Source organism: Xyrauchen texanus, chromosome 7, assembly GCF_025860055.1.
Source record: "Xyrauchen texanus isolate HMW12.3.18 chromosome 7, RBS_HiC_50CHRs, whole genome shotgun sequence".
Classification (NCBI taxonomy): domain Eukaryota; kingdom Metazoa; phylum Chordata; class Actinopteri; order Cypriniformes; family Catostomidae; genus Xyrauchen; species Xyrauchen texanus.
In genome coordinates this window covers 24,176,103-24,196,766 of record NC_068282.1, presented here as the reverse complement: position 1 = coordinate 24,196,766, position 20,664 = coordinate 24,176,103, and the positions used below count along the sequence as shown (strand labels likewise).

At 37.3% G+C, this 20,664-nt stretch overlaps 2 protein-coding genes across 2 annotated transcripts in view; one reads left to right on the top strand and one right to left on the bottom strand.

Moving 5' to 3' along the window:
* Positions 1-3,892: 3,892 nt before the first annotated feature.
* insl5a (insulin-like 5a) lies at positions 3,893-12,529 on the top strand. Its single transcript, XM_052130125.1, has 2 exons — positions 3,893-4,176; positions 12,041-12,529. The coding sequence occupies exons 1-2, from the start codon at positions 3,990-3,992 to the stop codon at positions 12,184-12,186; spliced, it is 333 nt and encodes a 110-aa protein (XP_051986085.1). The 5' UTR covers positions 3,893-3,989; the 3' UTR covers positions 12,187-12,529.
* Positions 12,530-14,549: 2,020 nt separating this feature from the next.
* LOC127646456 (SH3-containing GRB2-like protein 3-interacting protein 1) overlaps positions 14,550-20,664 on the bottom strand; it is a 123,567-nt gene continuing 117,452 nt past the window's right edge. The window contains 5 exon segments of the mRNA XM_052130124.1: positions 14,550-15,352; positions 18,362-18,526; positions 19,422-19,486; positions 19,823-19,902; positions 19,904-20,026. Of these exon segments, the coding sequence (XP_051986084.1) occupies positions 15,330-15,352; positions 18,362-18,526; positions 19,422-19,486; positions 19,823-19,902; positions 19,904-20,026 (456 nt within the window). The 3' untranslated portion in view covers positions 14,550-15,329.

The following is a 20,664-nucleotide window of genomic DNA, read 5'->3' as shown; positions in this document are numbered from 1 at the left end:
GTTTGGAGTTCAGGAGATTTTCTTGACCAGGACCACACCCCTAAATTCATTGAAGCAACTGCCATGTGATTGGTTGATTAGATAATTGCATTAATGAGAAATTGAACAGGTGTTCCTAATAATCCTTTAGGTGAGTGTACACACACACAACCCCAATGCTGAAAAAGGTGGGACAGTATGAAAAATGCTAATAAAAACAAAAAGGAATGATTTGATAATTATATTTACCCTTTGAAAGTACTACAACTTAACTTTATATGAAAGTTGAGACAGGGGCAATTTAAGACAAATAATAATTTTACGAGTTAAAATAACAAGGCAATGTGAAACAGGAGATGTAAAACAGGTGACACAATCGTGTGATAGCATATAAGGAGCCTCCAAAAACAGCCTCTTTCAAGAGCAAGGATCATTTGAGACTTGTCAATTTGCCAACAGATGATTCAGCAAATAATCCAGCACTTTGAGAGCAACGTTCCAGAATTTTGAGCATTTCACCTTCTACAATGCACAATAAAGTTAAAAGATTCAAGGAATCTGTTCAATCTCGGTGTGTAAAAGGCAAGACGAAAACCACTTCTGAATGTGCCCAATCTCTGATACCTCAGACATCACTGTCTTAAAAATGATCATTCATCTGTATTGGATATCATGAACATGAGCTTGGGATTATTTTAATATACATTTGTTACTCAACACCATTCACCGCTGCATCCACAGATGCAAGTTAAGACTTTACTATGCAAAGCAGAAGCCATATATCAACACTGTCCAGAAGCGCTGCTGACTTCTCTGGGCTCGGTCTCACATTAGCTGGAAAGTAGAACATTGGAACCATGTTTTTTGGTCTGATGAGTCCACAGTCATATTCCTATGTTCTGAAGTCATATGATGGCTGTCACGATTCCCTTGTTGTCTGCCCTGTGTTTCACTAGTAGTCTTTGTCAAAAAAAAACTCCAATTCCCATGATTCCCGGCCCTCATCACTCTGTCATTGTTCACACCTGATTGTCGTTTGTGATCATCTTGTGTCTGTGTATTTAAACCCTGTTTGTTTCTCCATTCCTTTGTCGATCGTTTCACTGAAGGTGTATGTTTCAGATGTTTTGTATGTTTTGATGAATTTAGATGTTTTTATGTTACCTTTGCCCATCGTGGATGTTTCCCCAGCCTGTTTATTCTTTTGATGTTTTTCGTGTTTTGGTTTTGTTTTCCCACCATGGATGTTTCATTTGTTCCTGTTTGTTTTGTGTTCACGCTGATTAATAATAAAGAACCCGCATCTAGATCCTCACTCCTCCTCTGCCCTCGTCTGCATCCCTAACAATGGCTTTATGTGTGAAACTGACCTGAATTTTATTCATTATTCACTAAATGACTTATTTTTGAGTGAATTCTTTCTTACCTTATGGAAAATGATTAACAGATCAGTCGTTCATGTACATTCAAATATGAATTAGCGTAAAAATATATTAATCAAATGTTTGAAATATTTCTAACTATATAATTATATTTTTACTATTTATTGTATTACTGTGATTGTGACCAGTCCAGGAGTGAAGTCGACTGCTCTGCTGTTCGTCCTGATGGGAGACAGTAAGGGCCACATCAGTGTGTACAAGCCAGAGAACTTCACAGCAGGAGAAAAACAGGTGATTTCCCCAAACCTAAAGGGATAGTTCACACAAAAATGAAAATTCTGTAATAATTTACTCACCCTTATGTTGTTCCAACATTCACTATCTTTGTATGTATGTGTGTGTATATATATATATATATATATATATATATATATATATATATATATATATATATATATAAATGCAATAAAAGTAAATGGTAACAGAGACTAGCATGCTCCCTTACATCTCCTAGGGGTTTGGAACAACATTAGGATGAGGAAATGATGACAGAATTGTAATTACTGGGTGAACTGGGCTTAATTTTTTACTCTGTTAATCTGTCAAATTAATAAAACATAACAGCATTTTAGCATAATAGCTTTTAAAGGGGTAGTTCACCCAAAAATGTGTAAATCTCTCATGATTTACTCACCCTCATGCCATCCCGGTGATGTATTTGACTTTTTTGTCATTTTTAGAATATACAATTGTGAATGGTGGCCAGAAGTTTGAAGGACCAAAAAGCACATGCAGGCAGCATAAAAGTAATCATTACAACTCCAGTGGTTAAATCCATGTCTTCAAAAGCAATATGATAGGTGTGGGTGAGAAATAGATCAATATTTAAGTCCTTTTTAGCCTATAGGTCAGCGATATGCACGAAGATTGTGAATCGTCAAACACAAAAGAAGAATGTGAAAGTAAAGATTTATAGTACAAAAAGGACTTAAGTGTGGGTGAGAAACAGATCAATATTTATCATATTACTTCTGAAGACATGGATTTAACCACTGGAGTCGTATGGATTACTTTTATCCTGCTTTATGTGATTTTTGGAGCTTCAAGTTTTGGTCACCATTCACTTGCATAGTGTGGACCTACAGAGCTGAGATATTCTTCTAAATATCTTAATTTGTGTTCAGCAGAAGAAAGACAGTCATAGACATCTGGGATGGCCCGAGGGTGAGGAAATTATGAGAGCATATTTAACCAAAAAAGTTAAGAAATACTTGAAATTATTTAGACAAAGAAACCACAGAAGGGACTTTCAAAAGAGTGGTCTTACAGTATGTTTAAAGCAATATATTTGAAACCACTTCAACACTACACAAGACATTCAGTGGTAGAGAACAAAATGAAAAACTTTTTCAAATGATTGTCATGTATTGGGTTACGTGAGAACGACAGACAAAATTTATTGTGTGTTCTGTGTTAATGGACAGACAGTTTATGCATTTACCTGAATCTGAACCACATCACGCTTTTACAAATGCCTGTCATTACTGAACTATTGTTCTCTGTTAGATCTCAATAAAGCTCTCTAATCTATGCTTTTTAGTGCAAATCAAACAAGTTAACAAAGAAGATTAAACTCATTTGATATAAGCAAATAAACCAGAGAGCTTTTAAACAGAACAGCTCTGACATTAAAGGAGCAAATGGGTCTTGCTTGTTTGCTAATGTATGTGAATGTTTATCCACATGGCTGTACATTTACACATTTTAAAGCACCTTTGCCATTTGAAGTTTGGCATTGGAGGGCATCCATGTCACCTTGAGCGTGACAGAACTCGCAAGTAAAAGTTTGTGTTTCACAGCAAATATAACCAACAACGATAATAAAAATTAGCAATATCCAAGCAATTTTTGAAGGAAAGCAATGTAAACTTTTTAATTGTTTTTGTTCTTGTTTTAAAACAAGAGGAGAAGTTGATGTGATGTTGCACAAAATCTACCCAACTTTTATATCTAATTTTGTCAGTGGACATCATACTGTTAGTCATCTCAAAGAACATGTCGATCAGATCATAAAACCATAATGGCTTATATTATGGCCATAATGCCCATTTGCACTCCTTTTCCTCATAGACACACTAGGTTTAAAGGGCAGAATTTCATAGTCAGATCAGCAGATAGTGGACATCTGCTTTACTCAGGGAGCAGTGCTGGTCTTTATGTGACTAGATTATCCATTCATTAAGGAGAATATCACTGCAATGAGACCATTAAACTGGAGATGTTAAGAGACAACAGCTTGTCCCTAAGGATGTAATTTAATTCTCGATTGGGGCAGTAAAGCACCTAAATACCTGCTGCCCTTTGTTTTCAGATCATGTGCTGATCTCAGGAAATAATCAGAAAAATAAAGTTGTTTGACTTGAGGGGACCACAAAGTAAGCGTTGGGTGGGGTTTGGACAGAATGGAACCGTATGAAATTGCACCATAAATTGGGGTCACATCTCATGATATAATCAGAGACTCACTAGACTTGAGAGAGGTTGACATTAGACAAGATACTGAGGACTTAGAGTGATAAAAGGAAAACACTAGAGCAGAACAGGAGGAGTGAGGTTGCATAAGCCACAATGAGAACATTACATTCTCCTACGCTATTGCTGCCGGTTCTGCTGCTGTGGGCTGTGTGTAGCATTTCTGAGATTCAGGCTGAGGTAACAACTGTTAAGCTGTGTGGCCGAGAGTTCATCCGTGCAGTTGTCTACACCTGTGGGGGCTCCAGGTGGAGGAGGCTGAGCAGTCAGCAGGATATGGAAGGTGAGTCAATGTATGTTGTAGTATTGTAGTCAGGAAACAGTAAACAACTGAGGAGTAAACTCAGCATTGATTCTGAAAACATCATCATGTTCCTTTTAAACTTTAATTTCAGCATTAGGCTTCAGAACAAATTTTTAAGTTATTGTTATGATTTTACTGAAGTAAGCTCCATCCATTGTTTTTATATAAACTATTGTTATTTGTCCATTTAAATAATTTAAATCCAGGTATTATGCTATATAACAACACATTTAAGAAATATGTTTCTTAAACACATTTTTTTTTATTTATGTAGGTGCACCAATAAGTGTTTTTGGACACTAAATTCAATTTGTTTTAGAATTTCATTATATAGATAACAAATATAAGAGAACGCAAAATAAATAAATACATACATACATAACGTTTCACCTTTTCTTAGAACTAAATGAACTTTTATAAGTGTTACCATTTATCCTCTGTGAGCCTACAGCCTTTTCACCCTCTGTAAATTTGTTAATGAAACTTTTAATTGAATGAAGAATACAAGATATGGTAGATGTCATGCATGATTTTCTGCATAATTACCGCTGCTGGTATAATTTAAGGGATGTCCAAGCGTCTCTGTCTCTTGCTGACCCCTCAAACCTAATAATATTTAGCAGAACACAGTTTTAATGTTATTACATAGTGTAATCAGTGAGGTAGAGTCCCCTTTAGTCAACATATAAACAACGTCTGGTGATATTACATTCCAATTAGTCTCAAACACAAGCTGAGTTAAGACAGAGAACTCCTGTGGCATTTTCAAGGTGCAGGAAACATCCACTCACATCTGAGAAAATGTTATACATTTATTGAAATACTTTAAATGGTAAAACCTCAGATTAACAACTTTGAATGTAACGGATACTGACACAGTTTGACCAAATTCTTTTTTCTGTAACCTAATACATTAACAGAACTCAAAAAAATCAGTTACATCAATCAGCTTAACGCTCAAATTTTAGTTAATAGAACTTTCAGATTTTAATTTTGTACCACACATGGATGTAAATGCTCTCAACTTAAAATATTGAGAAGTAAACTCATATATTTTGATGGCTCTTAACTTAAAATGTAACTCTTTGGCTGAACTTAAAATTAACAAGTACTATCAGTTTAAATACTTTAAGTAGAAGAAACCTAGAACTAGCTGGTGCAGTGAATGCTAAGATGCTGAATGCAAGCTAATTGGTAACATCACACTTTGATTAGCATAGCAATTGTTCAACTAGAAAAAGTTCGTCGAGACAAACTTTAAGTTGGCTTGGGAAAGTTTGGACCAGAAAGTTTGAAGTTTAAAGTAGTTTGAAGTTTAAATTAGTTTAAAGTTTAAATTAGTCTAAAGTTGAAATTAGTTTGAAGTTTAAATTAGTTTAAAGTTTAAAGTATTTTGTAGTTTAAAGTAGTTAAAAGTTTAACTTAGTTGCTAGATAGATAGATAGATAGATAGATAGATAGACACTCAGATAGATAGATAGAGAGATAGATAGATAGATATTTACCCTCAGATAGATAGATAGATAGATAGATATTGACCCTCAAATAGATAGATAGATAGATATTGACCTTCAAATAAATAGATAGATAGATATTGACCCTCAGATAGGTAGATAGATAGACAGACAGATAGATGCTAGCACGTTTTTAGCATTTTAGTACTTCGCTAGGTGATGCTAGCATGTGTTAGCATGATGCTAGCACGTTTTTAGCATCTTTTAACACTTCGCTTGGCGATGCTAGCATGTGTTAGCATGATGATAGCACGTTTTTAGCATGTTTTAACACTTCGCTAGGCGATGCTAACATGTGTTAGCATGATGCTAGCATGTTTTAGCACTCCGCTAGGCGATGCTAGCATGTGTTAGCATGATGCTAGCACGATTTTAGCATGTTTTAGCACTTCGCTAGGCGATGCTAGCATGTGTTAGCATCATGCTAGCACGTTTTTAGGATGTTTTAGCACTTCGCTAGGCGATGCTAGCATGTGTTAGCATGATGCTAGCACGTTTTCATCATGTTTTAGCACTTTGCTAGGCGATGCTAGGATGTGTTAGCATGATGCTAGCACGTTTTTAGCATTTTTTAGCACTTCGCTAGGCGATGCTAGCATGTGTTAGCATCATACTAGCACGTTTTTAGCATGATTTAGCACTTCGCTAGGCGATGCTAGCATGTGTTAGCATGATGCTAGCACGTTTTTAGCATTTTTTAGCACTTTGCTAGGCGATGCTAGCATGTGTTAGCATGATGCTTGCACATTTTTAGCATTTTTTAGCACTTCGCTAGGCGATGCTAACATGTGTTAGCATGATGCTAGCACGTTTTTAGCATGTTTTAGCACTTTGCTAGGCGATGCTAGCATGTGTTAGCATGATGCTAGTACGTTTTTAGCATGTTTTAGCACTTCGCTAGGCGATGCTAGCATGTGTTAGCATGATGCTAGCACTTTTTTAGCATGTTTTAGCACTTCGCTAGGCGATGCTAGCATGTGTTACCAGTGTACACTGATTCCCAAACAAATGACTCTAATGAGCCGGTTCTTTTGAATCTACAGTATGAAACATACAGTGTGACCGGTGTAGTCTGATTACAACATTAATGACTCTAATGAGCCAGTTCTTTTGAATCCACAGTGTGAAACATACAGTGTGACCAGTGTAGACTGATTCCCAAACAAATGACTCTAATGAGCCAGTTCTTTTGAATCTACAGTGTGAAACATACAGTGTGACCAGTGTAGACTGATTCCCAAACAAATGACTCTAATGAGCCAGTTCTTTTGAATCTACAGTGTGAAACATACAGTGTGACCAGTGTAGTCTGATTCCCAAATTAATGACTCTAATGAGCCAGTTCTTTTGAATCTAAAATGTGAAACATACATTGTGACCAGTGTAGTCTGATTCCCAAATTAATGACTCTAATGAGCCGGTTCTTTTGAATCTACAATGTGAAACATACAGTGTGACCAGTGTAATCTGATTACAATATTAATGACTCTAATGAGCCAGTTCTTTTGAATCTACATTGTGAAACATACAGTGTGACCAGTGTAGTCTGATTCCCAAATTAATGACTCTAATGAGCCGGTTCTTTTGAATCTACAATGTGAAACTTACAGTGTGACCAGTTTAGTCTGATTCCCAAATGAATGACTCTAATGAGCCAGTTCTACAGTGTAGTGTTAAAAAAGTTTAACTTAATTGCTAGATAGATAGATAGATAGATAGATAGATAGATAGATAGATAGATATTTACCCTTAGATATATAGAGAGATAGATATAGATAGATAGAGAGAGAGAGAGAGAGAGATAGATATTTACCCTCAGATAGATAGATAGATAGATAGATAGATAGATATTGACCCTCAGATAGATGCTAGCACGTTTTTAGCATGTTTTAGCGTGTGGCTAGGAAGATTTTAGGTCATTACTTTTTGGCTGCTTGATAAAATAAATCCTCTGAGGGAGAGAGAGAGGGAGAGACGCAGGGCTGACAGGCCCTTTTTGTCTGTGTGTGTGAAAATGTCAGCTGGAATTTGAATTTCTGAACATTCCGCAATGTTAAGTCAATGGGAGTTTTTCCGAGTTTGATCGGCATTTTTAGGAAAACCGTAAGTCCGATCAGTTAGAAAAGATATAGCATACTATTCGGGATTAGTCTGAAGGTCTGTGCCGAGTTTGGTGCCTGTAGCTTAAAAGCTCTAGGAGGAGTTAGATACCGAAATTTCACCGCTAAGAAGAATAAGAAGAATCGGAATAATAACTAGATCGGTACATTTCCTGAAGAAAATGTGAGTGGTGCTTGCCGTGGCAAAACTCGTCAAACAGCATGTTGTAACTTGAAAAGAACAAAAATTATGGTCATAAATAAATCAACCCAGAAGTCTGTACGATTTTCTGGTGCAGAAATATGTGATTTGTTACTCGGTTGCTAGGGTAAGCCCATGCGGTTGCTATGCAGTTACCAAGGTAATACAATACATGGCTTCTTTCCATCCTGAGTGAAATAAGTCAACCCGGAAGTCTGTAGTGTGTTCTGGTGCAGAGATATGTGATTTGTTGCTCGGTTGCAAGGGTAACCCCATCTGGTTGCTAGGCAGTTACCATAGTGATACTAATGAAGTCTCCTTGCCATCCTGGTTGAAATAAATCAACCCAGTAGTCTGTACGATTTGCTAGGGTACTCTGTTTAGTTGCTAGGGAGTGGCTTGGCAGCTGCCAATCATGAATCTCCAAAGGCTGCTTGTCAGTATGAATGACATAAACCAACTCCCATGCCTCTGTGACATTCAGAATGGAAGATATCCCTCTATGGATTTTGGTTGCTAAGGTGCTCGACAATGGTTGCTAGGGAGGGGCTAGGAAGTGTTGAGGTGATTCATGATTGGCTGTTTGCTGCTCCGAGTCAAACGAGACCACCCTTGTGTTTCTATGACACTTTTATCCGGAGATATCCCTTTGATGTCTTTCATTAGAAGTCTATGGGACTTGTTGCTAAGGTGCTTTAAATTGTTGCTAGGGCGTGGCTTGATAGCTTCACAATGATCCCGAGAGACTGATTGGTCATCTGAGTAAAATGAGCCCGCCCCCTTGTCTCTATGACACTGTGATCCAGAGCTATGTTCAATCCAAAATCCCTATGCAATTTCATTTCATGGGCCGTCCTACACCATTGTAAGTCAATGGGGGCAATTTTGGGCAGCTCTTGCCCCCCAGAGGTGCAACTTTTACCACATATTGAGGTATGCTCTTACAGAGCCTGCCAGCCTCTTCAAATGTGGCAAATGACATGTTTCTGCGAAATCCTCGCTCGGAGCTGTGACGCGTCAAATTTTGTCGCAATGTTAAGTCTATGGGATTTTTCGGCTGCTTTTTTGCCCCTGGGGCAAACACCGTACCCCCGATCGCTTATAAAAGTCATAGCACACGTGTCCTCAATAGGCCGTTCGATTTGACACCTCATTTGTGGGTCTACGCCAAACGGTGCGGGACGAGTTAGGTGCCGAAGTTTTGTACGGAGATATAATAATAAGAAGAAAAACTAGATAGGTACATTTCCTGAAGAAAATGTGAGTGGTGCTTGCCGTGGCAAAACTCGTCAAATAGCCTGCTTGAAAAGAACAGAAATTGTGGTCATAAATAAATCAACCCAGAAGTCTGTGTAATGTTCTGGTGCAGAAATATGTGATTTGTTAGTAGGTTGCTAGGGTAACCCCATGTGGTTGCTAGGCAGTTACCATAGTGATACTAATCAAGTGTCCTTGCCATCCTGATTGAAATAAGTCAAACCGAAGTCTGTATGTTTTTGTGATGCAGAGATATGTGATTTGTTACTCGGTTGCTAGGGTAAGCCCATCTGGTTGCTAGGCAGTTACCATAGTGATACTAATGAAGTCTCCTTTCCATCCTGATTGAAATAAGTCAACCCGGAAGTCTCTACGCTTTTCTGATGCAGAGATATGTGATTTGTTACTCGGTTGCTAGGGTAACCCCATCTGGTTGCTAGGCAGTTACCATAGTGATACTAATCAAGTGTCCTTGCCATCCTGATTGAAATAAATCAACCCGAAGTCTCTCTGATTTTCTGGTGCAGAGATATAGTTACTGCTAAACGGTTGCTAGGGTACTCTGTTTAGTTGCTAGGAGTGGCTTGGCAGCTGCCAATCATGAATCTCCAAAGGCTGCTTGTCAGTATGAATGATATAAACCAACTCCCATGCCTCTGTGACATTCAGAATGGAAGATATCCCTCTATGGATTTTGGTTGTTAAGGTGCTCGACAGTGGTTGCTAGGGAGGGGCTAGGAAGTGTTGATTTGATGCATGATTGGCTGTTTGCTGTCCCGAGTAAAACGAGACCACCCTTGTGTTTCTATGTCACTTCTATCCGGAGATATCCCTTTGATCTGTTTCAATAGAAGTCTATGGGACTTGTTGCTAAGGTGCTCTTAATGGTTGCTAGGGCGTGGCTTGATAGCTTCACAATGATCCTGAGAGACTGATTGGTCGTCTGAGTAAAATGAGCCCATCCCCTCGTCTCTATGACACTGTGATCCAGAGCTATGTTCAATACAAATCCCTATGCCTTTTCATTTCAGGGGCCGTCCTACACCATTATAAGTCAATTGGGGCATTTTTGGGCAGCTCCTGCCCCCCAGGGGTGCAACTTTTACCCCATATTGAGGTATGCTTTTACAGAGCCTGCCAGCCTCTTCAAATGTGGCAAATCACACGTTTCTAGGAAATCCTCGCTTGGAGCTGTGACGCGTCAAAGTTTGTCTCAATGTTAAGTGTATGGGATTTTTCGGCCGCTTTTTTGCCCCTGGGGCAAATACCGCACTCGATCGCTTATAAAAGTCATAGCACACGTGTCCTCAATAGGTCGCTCGATTTGACACCTCATTCGTGGGTCTACGCCAAACGGTGCGGGACGAGTTAGGTGCCAAGTTTTGTTAAGAGATATAAAAATAAAAATAAAAATAAAAATAATAAGTATGTGAGATTACAATAGTGATGCTTTGCAAGCACCACTAATAAGTTTAAGTAGGATTTCAGTAAGTTGGCTCTCACAAGCCAACTTAATGAGTAAAGCAATATATTTGCAGAACAATCTTAAAGGACAGCTATTCTGTCCCATTTCACAAGATGTGATTTAAATCTTTGGTGTCCACAGAATGTGTCTGTGAAGTTTCAGCTCAAAATACCCTCCAGGTCATTTATTATACCATGTTGAAAATGCCAATTTTTGGGTGGAAATAAAAACTAGCTGTATTTGTGTATATGTGCCTTTAAATGCAAATGAGCTGGTCCTGCCTGCCCCGTATCCTGAATAGGGCAGAGTTTTGACATCTCTGCTTCAGATAACTAGACATCACAAGCAATATGACTGACAGCGAAAATAGTGGTGTTCAGCCCTATATGTTTGAACCAGAGTCAGCCACTGATGAGGAAGAGACCCGTCAGAAGTAACAACTTTGAGAATGAACCAGGAAGTTTCCGAATGGTTATTTGATAAATTTCTTTATTTGTTGTAGAGTTTTTTTCAGCAGTTTTGCAATGACGGATGAGCAACACACACACAAATACTGTTATAATGTTCACTATGCGCTTTAACGAAACAACACACACACAAACAAGCATCGTCAGCAGCGTCTGTCAACAGTCGTGGGCAGGGCCTATACAAAGTGACATCACTTTGTACAGAATCTGCAAATGGCTTGATCTGAGACAGTGCTCATGATTAATGGGGATTAAAAAAAAAAGGACTGGATGGATTTTTATCATTATATGGTGGTTGTATGCACACACTGCCAACACACATTCATGTTCCCAAACACCATGTAAAACCATGTAAAAGTGAATTTTGCATAACATGTTATTTATGTTGGACATACATTTTTTTTATTTAAATCAGAATCAATAAAGCTGATTCTGATTAAACCCAAAACAACACAACAATTCAGGTTACTTAAACGGTGTCAGTGTCATGAACTCATAAGAAAGAGAAAGTTCTCAATACTAATCAAGGTTCATTTATATGATTTATGATTCTCCCTACTCAAAACGGTTCATTATATTGAGCATTCGGGTTTACTGTGTACAAAGAAACATTCGTCAGTAATTTTACAGATTAAAAGATGTGGCAAATGAGAAAGTATGATTGATAATAACAATCAAAATAATAAGTGTAATGTACCCGGCATCACTTTCATCATTCTTGATCAAATAAATGATGTTAACCTGCAATATCAGATCCTTTTCTATTCCACTAACTTTTTTCTTGTATATATCTTTAAACCAGTTTCATATTTACCCATTTTGTATCTGACATTCCACAGTGCTTTTTAATGGAGATCCGAGCAGTGCTGAGGATTTTAATGAGAGTCTGGGGCCTGATCTGTCCAGGCGAGACCTGAATCTTGTGCTGAACAACAGGTGTTGTCTTGTTGGCTGCAAGAAAAGTGATCTCTCGAATCTCTGCTGAGAACTGAATCTTTATTTTTCTAAATGTTTTCTTTGTGTTCTTTATTTTTTTTCTTTTCCATGTTCAGTTCTCTCTCACACAAGCTGAATATGAGGGCTTCTCATTGAATTGTGTGTACAGCCAGTTTTAATTAATATAATGTGTCTGCCAGTATATTAATCTTATTTACAAATAACTAATTCTGGATAAGATCATCTACACTTGTGCCCTAAACTGCACTAGAAAAGGAGTGGTTTAATTCCAACACCAGTGACATTGCATGTTGAGGTGGAAAGAAGTAATCATTTATTTTATTTTTTATTTGTAATTTGCATTTTGCAAATGTTGTCAATAAATGTTATCGCATGTGCAATGTCTGTTGTTTCCTTTATTACTTTTAATTTTATTTAAATGAGCTGTCAGGTGGCTCATTTGCATAAACCGTTAAATACGGACTTCTGGAAATCACCAATAATTTGAGAATATTTACACTGCGATTCAGTTGTTAAATATAGCCAAATATTTTGGACAAAATTAAGTACAATATTTCTGCAATAGAAAACTGAACATAACACACATTGCATCCACTTATCAGGCTTATGTTTTATTGTTTTGGAAAGAGCAACATCATCTCAGTACCTCAGATCTTTGTTGACATTATTTGTACAAACACATCTTGCACATGTTGCTGGAAAGAGACGATCATGATGAGTCTATAGTATATATACACACACATACAAGCGCACTCATACTCTCCCACAACTTCACACATACAAACGCAACTTAACATTCACACACAGTTCCATTTAGACTAACTGACATGAGTTTTCTCACCTCTTCTATGAATCTGAATTACATTTCACTTTGGACCATGTGACATACTGATTAAGCACTACACAGAATTGAATTAATAGGTTTTTACTTTCAACTCAGAGATTCTAATATGTTCTTCCATTTAACTCAGTGCAATAAAAACACTCTAGTTGCAATAATCAGAAAATATGCAATGCAGTGATCATTTACTCACCCTCATCTTGTTCCAAACCACTATGACTTTCTTTCTTTCTTCAATGGAACACAATAAGGAAATGCTATGCAGAATGTTAGGGACTGACAGCCTCAGTCACCATTCATTTTATTTGCACCTTTTGCATTTCCTTATTGTGTTCCTCGGAAGAAAGAAAGACTAGTGGTTTGGAACAAGATGAGGGTGAGTAAATGAAGACAGAGTTTTAATATTTGGGTGAAATATCCCTTTAATGGATGACGCACCATTCGCCTTAAATTTTAAATGTTGATGAAAATAAACCTACGAGTCAAAAAGCACCAGTTTTCCTTCCAAACCATCACATCATTTACATTAGACACTCAAAGATCCATACAACCAAATTGTTTGTTCTTGACATTGAACAACAGAGCATCTGGGAAGTTAAACAGTAAACACAGTTTTTTTCCTTTTCAAATTTTTTCCACAAGAAACAATATCTTCACTTTTTTCATAGGTTTAAACATTTAAAAAAATATGCAGCTTATTTTCTATTAAAGGACAATTTTGGAGATACACAAATAATTGAAAAAAAAAAAACCAAAAAAACAATTGGCTCATTTAACCACTCAAGAATCTTGTCATCTCACAGAGACCATTACCATTAGCAAAATAAAGAATTTCTCAAGCGCAGGGGTGGTTCGGAAAGGGGCTCATGCTTGGGACATTGAATAATATGTGATGTGGGAGGAAAGGCTGAATACAAACACATCTGCGTGAATTATCAAATCATTTACAATGTCCAAAAGCTTTCAACTAATAGTGCTGCTATACATAACACTGTAAAAACATAAAGTATGATACAGTATCCTGTTTCCTTTTTTCCCCTTTTAAATGTTACCCCCAACCCATATATAGCGTAAATCTTTTGTTGCACTTGAGTTAAAAAAATTATTTCTGAAATAAATGTAAAAATTATACCTCAGTATTATACTGTACACAGCTTACCCAACTACACAAATAACAAAACGTCCAGATGTTTATAACTGTAAGGATCCTAAATTGTGATACCATTCAAAGTCTATTCATATTCAGTGTTTTTTTTATTTTAATTTTTTACATTTACAACAAATCATCATGAATAAATAAAAATATAATGATGTCATGTACTCTGATGTCTAACACTGTTCCCACGGGAACAACAGAAAGGCTATTTAACATACCAGAAAACACAAAACATTCTTCAAGATATACTGATATATATATATATATATATATATATATATATATATATATATATATATATATATATATATATATATACACATACATATATATATATATATAATACATATATATATATATACACAATACATATATATATATACACAATACACACACACACACACACACACACACACACACACACACACACACACACACACACACACACACATTATATTATATTATATTATACATTTTTTGTTGAGGAAATGTGTGTGTTTGTGTCTATTGCAAGCAGGAGAAGATTCTTAAAGCTGTGGCTGTCTAAAAAGTAAGACAAAATATAATTTCTAGAGATTTCCAATTAACAATTTTAACTTGACATTAAAATGAGAATACATTTTCAAGCCTTATAAAGCTTTAGCAATGCCAAATCCTGTATGGACCTCATCCTACATGCAACAATATAGCGCCATCTAGTGGCAGAGAGGCTCATTCCTCCTCCAGTATGATTTAGAGTTAGTTTACCATACTTAGAACTTTAGATATTTTGATACCCATTTTGAAAGTGTGATACCTCTGACCAACTGAATGCATAGAGTAATAAAACATTAGATTTTTTTGTATCACTTTTAGAGAGGTATACAGAGATATTCAGGTTCAAGTAGGCCAACAACACATTGGACATAAATAGAGGCTAAACCTTACAGACAAACCCAGGTTGTTTAACTGCAGTAATACAGATGTTTTAAAGTGAATACAGTTAAAAAATATAAGAAGTACACCCTAAAATGGTCCACATTTTAATAATTCAACTCGTATAATACTGCTGGAGTGAATTAAATCCACCTGTTTTATCCATTAGGTCAGGTAGGGGTCAGGGTATCGATCTCTCCTGTGTTTTACTTCTTAATTGGTCCAAAATACACAGACTTGCATGGATCATAGATGTTGATTAGATATCCCCCATGTATTTTCCTATGATAAACAAAAACACATACAAGATGGTATTGATACAGATTTCCTAATTCACAAGATTAATTCACGATATGGATTCATATGAGTATATTTCAGTTATAATGTCCCTTTTTCTTACATACAGTGGGTACGGAAAGTATTCAGACCCCCTTAAAATTTTCACTCTTTGTTATATTGCAGCCATTTGCTAAAATCATTTAAGTTCATTTTTTTCCTCATTATTGTACACACAGCACCCCATATTGACAGAAAAACACAGAATTGTTGACATTTTTGCACATTTATTAAAAAAGAAAAACTGAAATATCACATGGTCCTAAGTATTCAGACCCTTTGCTGTGACACTCATATATTTAACTCAGGTGCTGTCCATTTCTTCTGATCATCCTTGAGATGGTTCTACACCTTCAATTGAGTCCTGCTGTGTTTGATTATACTGATTGGACTTGATTTGGAAAGCCACACAACCTGTCTATATAAGACCTTACAGCTCACAGTGCATGTCAGAGCAAATGAGAATCATGAGGTCAAAGGAACTGCCTGAAGAGCTCAGAGACAGAATTGTGGCAAGGCACAGATCTGGCCAAGGTTACAAAAACATTTCTGCTGCCCTTAAGGTTCATAAGAGCACAGTGGCCTCCATAATCCTTAAATGGAAGACGTTTGGGACGACCAGAACCCTTCCTAGAGCTGGCCGTCCGGCCAAACTGAGCTATCGGGGGAGAAGAGCCTTGGTGAGAGAGGTAAAGAAGAACCCAAAGATCACTGTGGCTGAGCTCCAGAGATGCAATCAGGAGATGGGAGAAAGTTGTAGTAAGTCAACCATCACTGCAGCCATCCACCAGTCGGGGCTTTATGGCAGAGTGGCCCAACGGAAGCCTCTCCTCAGTGCAAGACACATGAAAGCCTGCATGGAGTTTGCTAAAAAACACCTGAAGGACTCTAAGATGGTGATAAATAAGATTCTCTGGTCTGATGAGACCAAGATAGAACTTTTTGGCCTTAATTCTAAGCGGTATGTGTGGAGAAAACCAGGCACTGCTCATCACCTGTCCAATACAGTCTCAACAGTGAAGCATGGTGGTGGCAGCATCATGCTGTGGGGGTGTTTTTCAGCTGCAGGGACAGGACGACTGGTTGCAATCGAGGGAAAGATGAATGCGGCCAAGTACAGGGATATCCTGGACGAAAACCTTCTCCAGAGTGCTCTGGACCTCAGACTGGGCCGAAGGTTCACCTTCCAACAAGACAATGACCCTAAGCACACCGCTAAAATAACGAAGGAGTGGCTTCACAACAACTCCGTGACTGTTCTTGAATGGCCTAGCCAGAGCCCTGACTTAAACCCAATTGAGCATCTCTGGAAAGACCTGAAAATGGCTGTCCACCAACGTTTACCATCCAACCTGACAGAACTGGAGAGGATCTGCAAGGAGGAATGGCAGAGGATACCCAAATCCAGATGTGAAAAACTTGTTGCATCTTTCCCAAAAAGACTCATGGCTGTATTAGATCAAAAGGGTGCTTCTACTAAATACTGAACAAAGGGTCTGAATACTTAGGACCATGTGATATTTCAGTTTTTCTTTTTTAATAAATGTGCAAAAATGTCAACAATTCTGTGTTTTTCTGTCAATATGGGGTGCTGTGTGTACAATAATGAGGAAAAAAAAATGAACTTAAATGATTTTAGCAAATGGCTGCACTATAACAAAGAGTGAAAATATTTAAGGGGGTCTGAATACTTTCCGTACCCACTGTATGTAACAAATTCTGCTGTTAATTATGCAAGGCACATTCTAACTAGGTCCATTATGAAAATATAAATTTTTCTAATTATATTTGATAATTCTTTCATCATTTTGGTAAAATTTTAGCTTTTAAAAATAAACAAATCCATGTATTCAATCAATAAATATGATACTATATTGCAGATATACAATTTTTGTTACATGCTTATTGTCTAATGACATAATGTGTTCTTTTTACAGGTATTTACATTGATTTTCAGAACACGTGATTAAAAACTGACACTGTCTCTTTTAGAAAGATGGCATTTCTGTACAGAGCTTCTGTAAATGAGTGCATGTAAACATGAGAGACTCAAACGGTTTCATCCCATCTGTTCTACACTTGATTCGAATTAAATATATATTTTATTGTTGTTTTTGATCAACAAATGACCATTGAGAACAGAAAGGGTTTTAAAAGAAAACATTTTCAATGACAAAAGGTCACGTGGATCTCGTCTTTTCTCTACATGCAGTGAAAGGATCTCGAGGCTGAATACTACATCACCATACTACACAATCACTGTTAAGTGAAATATAAACATTCACCAGCCAGTTGCCAATATACATTTTTGTCGCATAGCACAAAATTTGGTAGCTAATTCCAGCGATTTCCTCTCACTGTAGTAGAGTGATGCTTATAGAGTAAAAGATCAATCTTGGGCTTTAAGAATCAATATTAAAATCGTTCCAACGAAGACGAGATGCATCGGAAAATCAATATTTTAACCCACTCCCTAATAAAGTCAGTGTAACTTATTTTACCATGTATTGATAATCTCAAGAAATTCACCTCAACAAGATTTTATGCTCCAATCACTTTCAGGGAGAGTGAAAACGCAAGCATATTTAAAGAAGTTGTTTTGTCTTTTGCTGTGTACCAAAGTTATACCAAACTCTGACCTGCATCCGTATAGTGAAAAAACTGTTGACCACTAGATGATCTAAATGTCACATATAGACCCTCTCGGCTCAATACAAATAATTCAAACTTGGGAAAATGATGTGGATGGTATATTTTAACATTTTGAATGTATTATTGTTTGTTATTTGGGGTATATTATTACAAACAGAAGCCCTAGAGTGTGACATCATTTCCTATATAATTTCGATATTTTAGTCGTGGTGTCTAAAGTTATTTTGCATGTTCAAAACCTAATGTGAACACACCACAATTACTAGACCATTACCAATAAAAGCCTTTTCTCTAGTAACCCACCTGCTGCAAATCTCTTCTTGATGAGGGAGAAACGATATCCAAGGCCAACCAGCTCAATGTCACAGCCAGACAGAGTGCTGCCCTCGCTGGTGAACTGCACTGCCACTGGGGCAGGTTTACTGGGACCCTCTGTAAGCTGGAAACGAGCCAGAAGAGATCCCACACCTTGACAGAGGAAGAAAAGAGTGAATGTACAATGAAAATGGGCAAAAGACAGGGGGAAATGGATAAAAATAGTGTTAGATATACAATAGTGAGCACATTTACATGTACGGTCTTACATGTACACCAATTATGCTTAATAACCCGACAACACGTTCGGTCATGAAAACGCTTGTGTTCTTGGTTCATCCAATGTAAGCACGTGATGAGCGCATGCCTCTTCAAAGTTTGACGTCAAAAGTAGAGAATAACGCGATTATTTCAAATGTCATGGAAATGCGGATTTCTTGGATTTTTGAAATAAGCTGATTTTAGAGAGTCATCATCAGCGTACTGGTGTGCATGTTAATGGGCTCAGTGAAAATGTTTAAATTGACACCAGAAAGCGGATTATTGCGAGAAAGCGATATCCCTGTTTACAGTACATGCACCATATAAGCTGTGTACTCTTTACCTCCATATACATGTGGCTGCGATATTTTTCAGTGGTGTTTATAAATGGGTATAGTTTATAGTGTATGTGCTTTTCCACTTTATTCCCAGAAATGTTTTGTTGATTTGGGCTCCTTCCTATGACGTTATTCGGTCTGTTCCACGCACATGTGCACTCCTCAAAAATCTGTTAGAATGCCGCTTGTGTATTTACATTCCACATAAGCAGCTTTCTCTGGGAGAAACCTAGTTGTGTGGTTTAAGAGTCTTCTCTTACTGCCTTAAACGTTGTAAGGAAAACGTCGATTATTAGACGTTTCAGAATGCCGCTTGCTGCAAAACCCCTGAAATAAACCATTTTCTTAGGTGCATGTAAACATGGTCATTTTCTTAGGTGCATGTAAACGTGGTCATTCTCTTAGGTGCATGTAAACGTGGTCAGTCTTTTGTGAATCATGAATCTCACCTCCATTTTCAGACTTCTGTGAAATATCCGGAATCTTCCATAAGATTCTCTGCTGCTCTGCATTCCTTTAAAAATCATATAGTAAAAATGGTCAAAATGACATCTTTTTACTATGATCCGACTCTTTAAAACAGGGCTGTAGCCACCATAGACATTGAGTTCCCTCCAGTTTCCAGATCAGTGGTTGACCAATATGGGTTTCTCAATGATCAATTCTTAAAATGTTATCTTTGTCTTTAAAACATACAGTAATCATCAAACAGTGCATTGAAATTTGGGATTTCAAAGTCAAACTTTACAACACTAAATCTAGTACTTACTAACCCATTTCACAATAATTTGAATCTAAAATAGTTAAACAGAAGCCCATAAAGAGAGGAGTCCAGCCCTTTATTTCTCACCAGGCAGCTGGGGGAAGCACAGCCTGCAGTTTGTTGACCCCTCCATCCACTGGGATGAGGAACTGAACATTGTTGAGGGCTGACAGGAGTAGTCATGGCCCCTCCATTGTATTTGTAGTCTATTCTCAGATCGGTACTGGTGGGCTCACACCTCCAGCTCACTGCCAGATTTAGAGGAGTGGACTGTAGACCCTTCTGTAGTACCTGATACACACACACAGAAATTAAGATATACAATAAGACACAACTGAGGTCAGATCTAGAAATGGAATTTCTATAAACAGCACATGGACTATGGTATTATGTTAGATCAGAGGTGTCCAAACAATTTTTATTGTGGGCCAGATGCCAAAAAAAAAAAGTGGGCCACATTGTTGTAATAAAAAGACTAGATGCTACTAGATTGCCACTACTGAATCATCTATATATTGTATGCCAACTATTATGAGAGTTTTAATCACACTTCGTGGTTAAGGAGTAGTTCACCCAAAAATGTTTTTTTTGTTTTATCATTTACTCACTCTCATGTCATCCCAGATTTGAATGGCTTTCTTTCTTCTGCAGAACACAAATTAAGATTTTAGGAGAATATCTCAGCTCTGTAGGTCCTTACAATGCAAGTGAATGGTGATCAATAGTTTGAAGCTCCAGAAAACACAAAGGCAGCATAAAAGAAATCCATCAGACTCCAGGGTTTAAATAAATGTCTTCTGAAGTGATCAAGTTGGTTTTGGGTGAGAACAGACCAATATATAACTCCTTTTTTACTGTACAACCTGCCATTGCAATCTCTTTGCACAGTCATGATTACAAGCTCAATTACACTTCCTAGTGCTTGATGC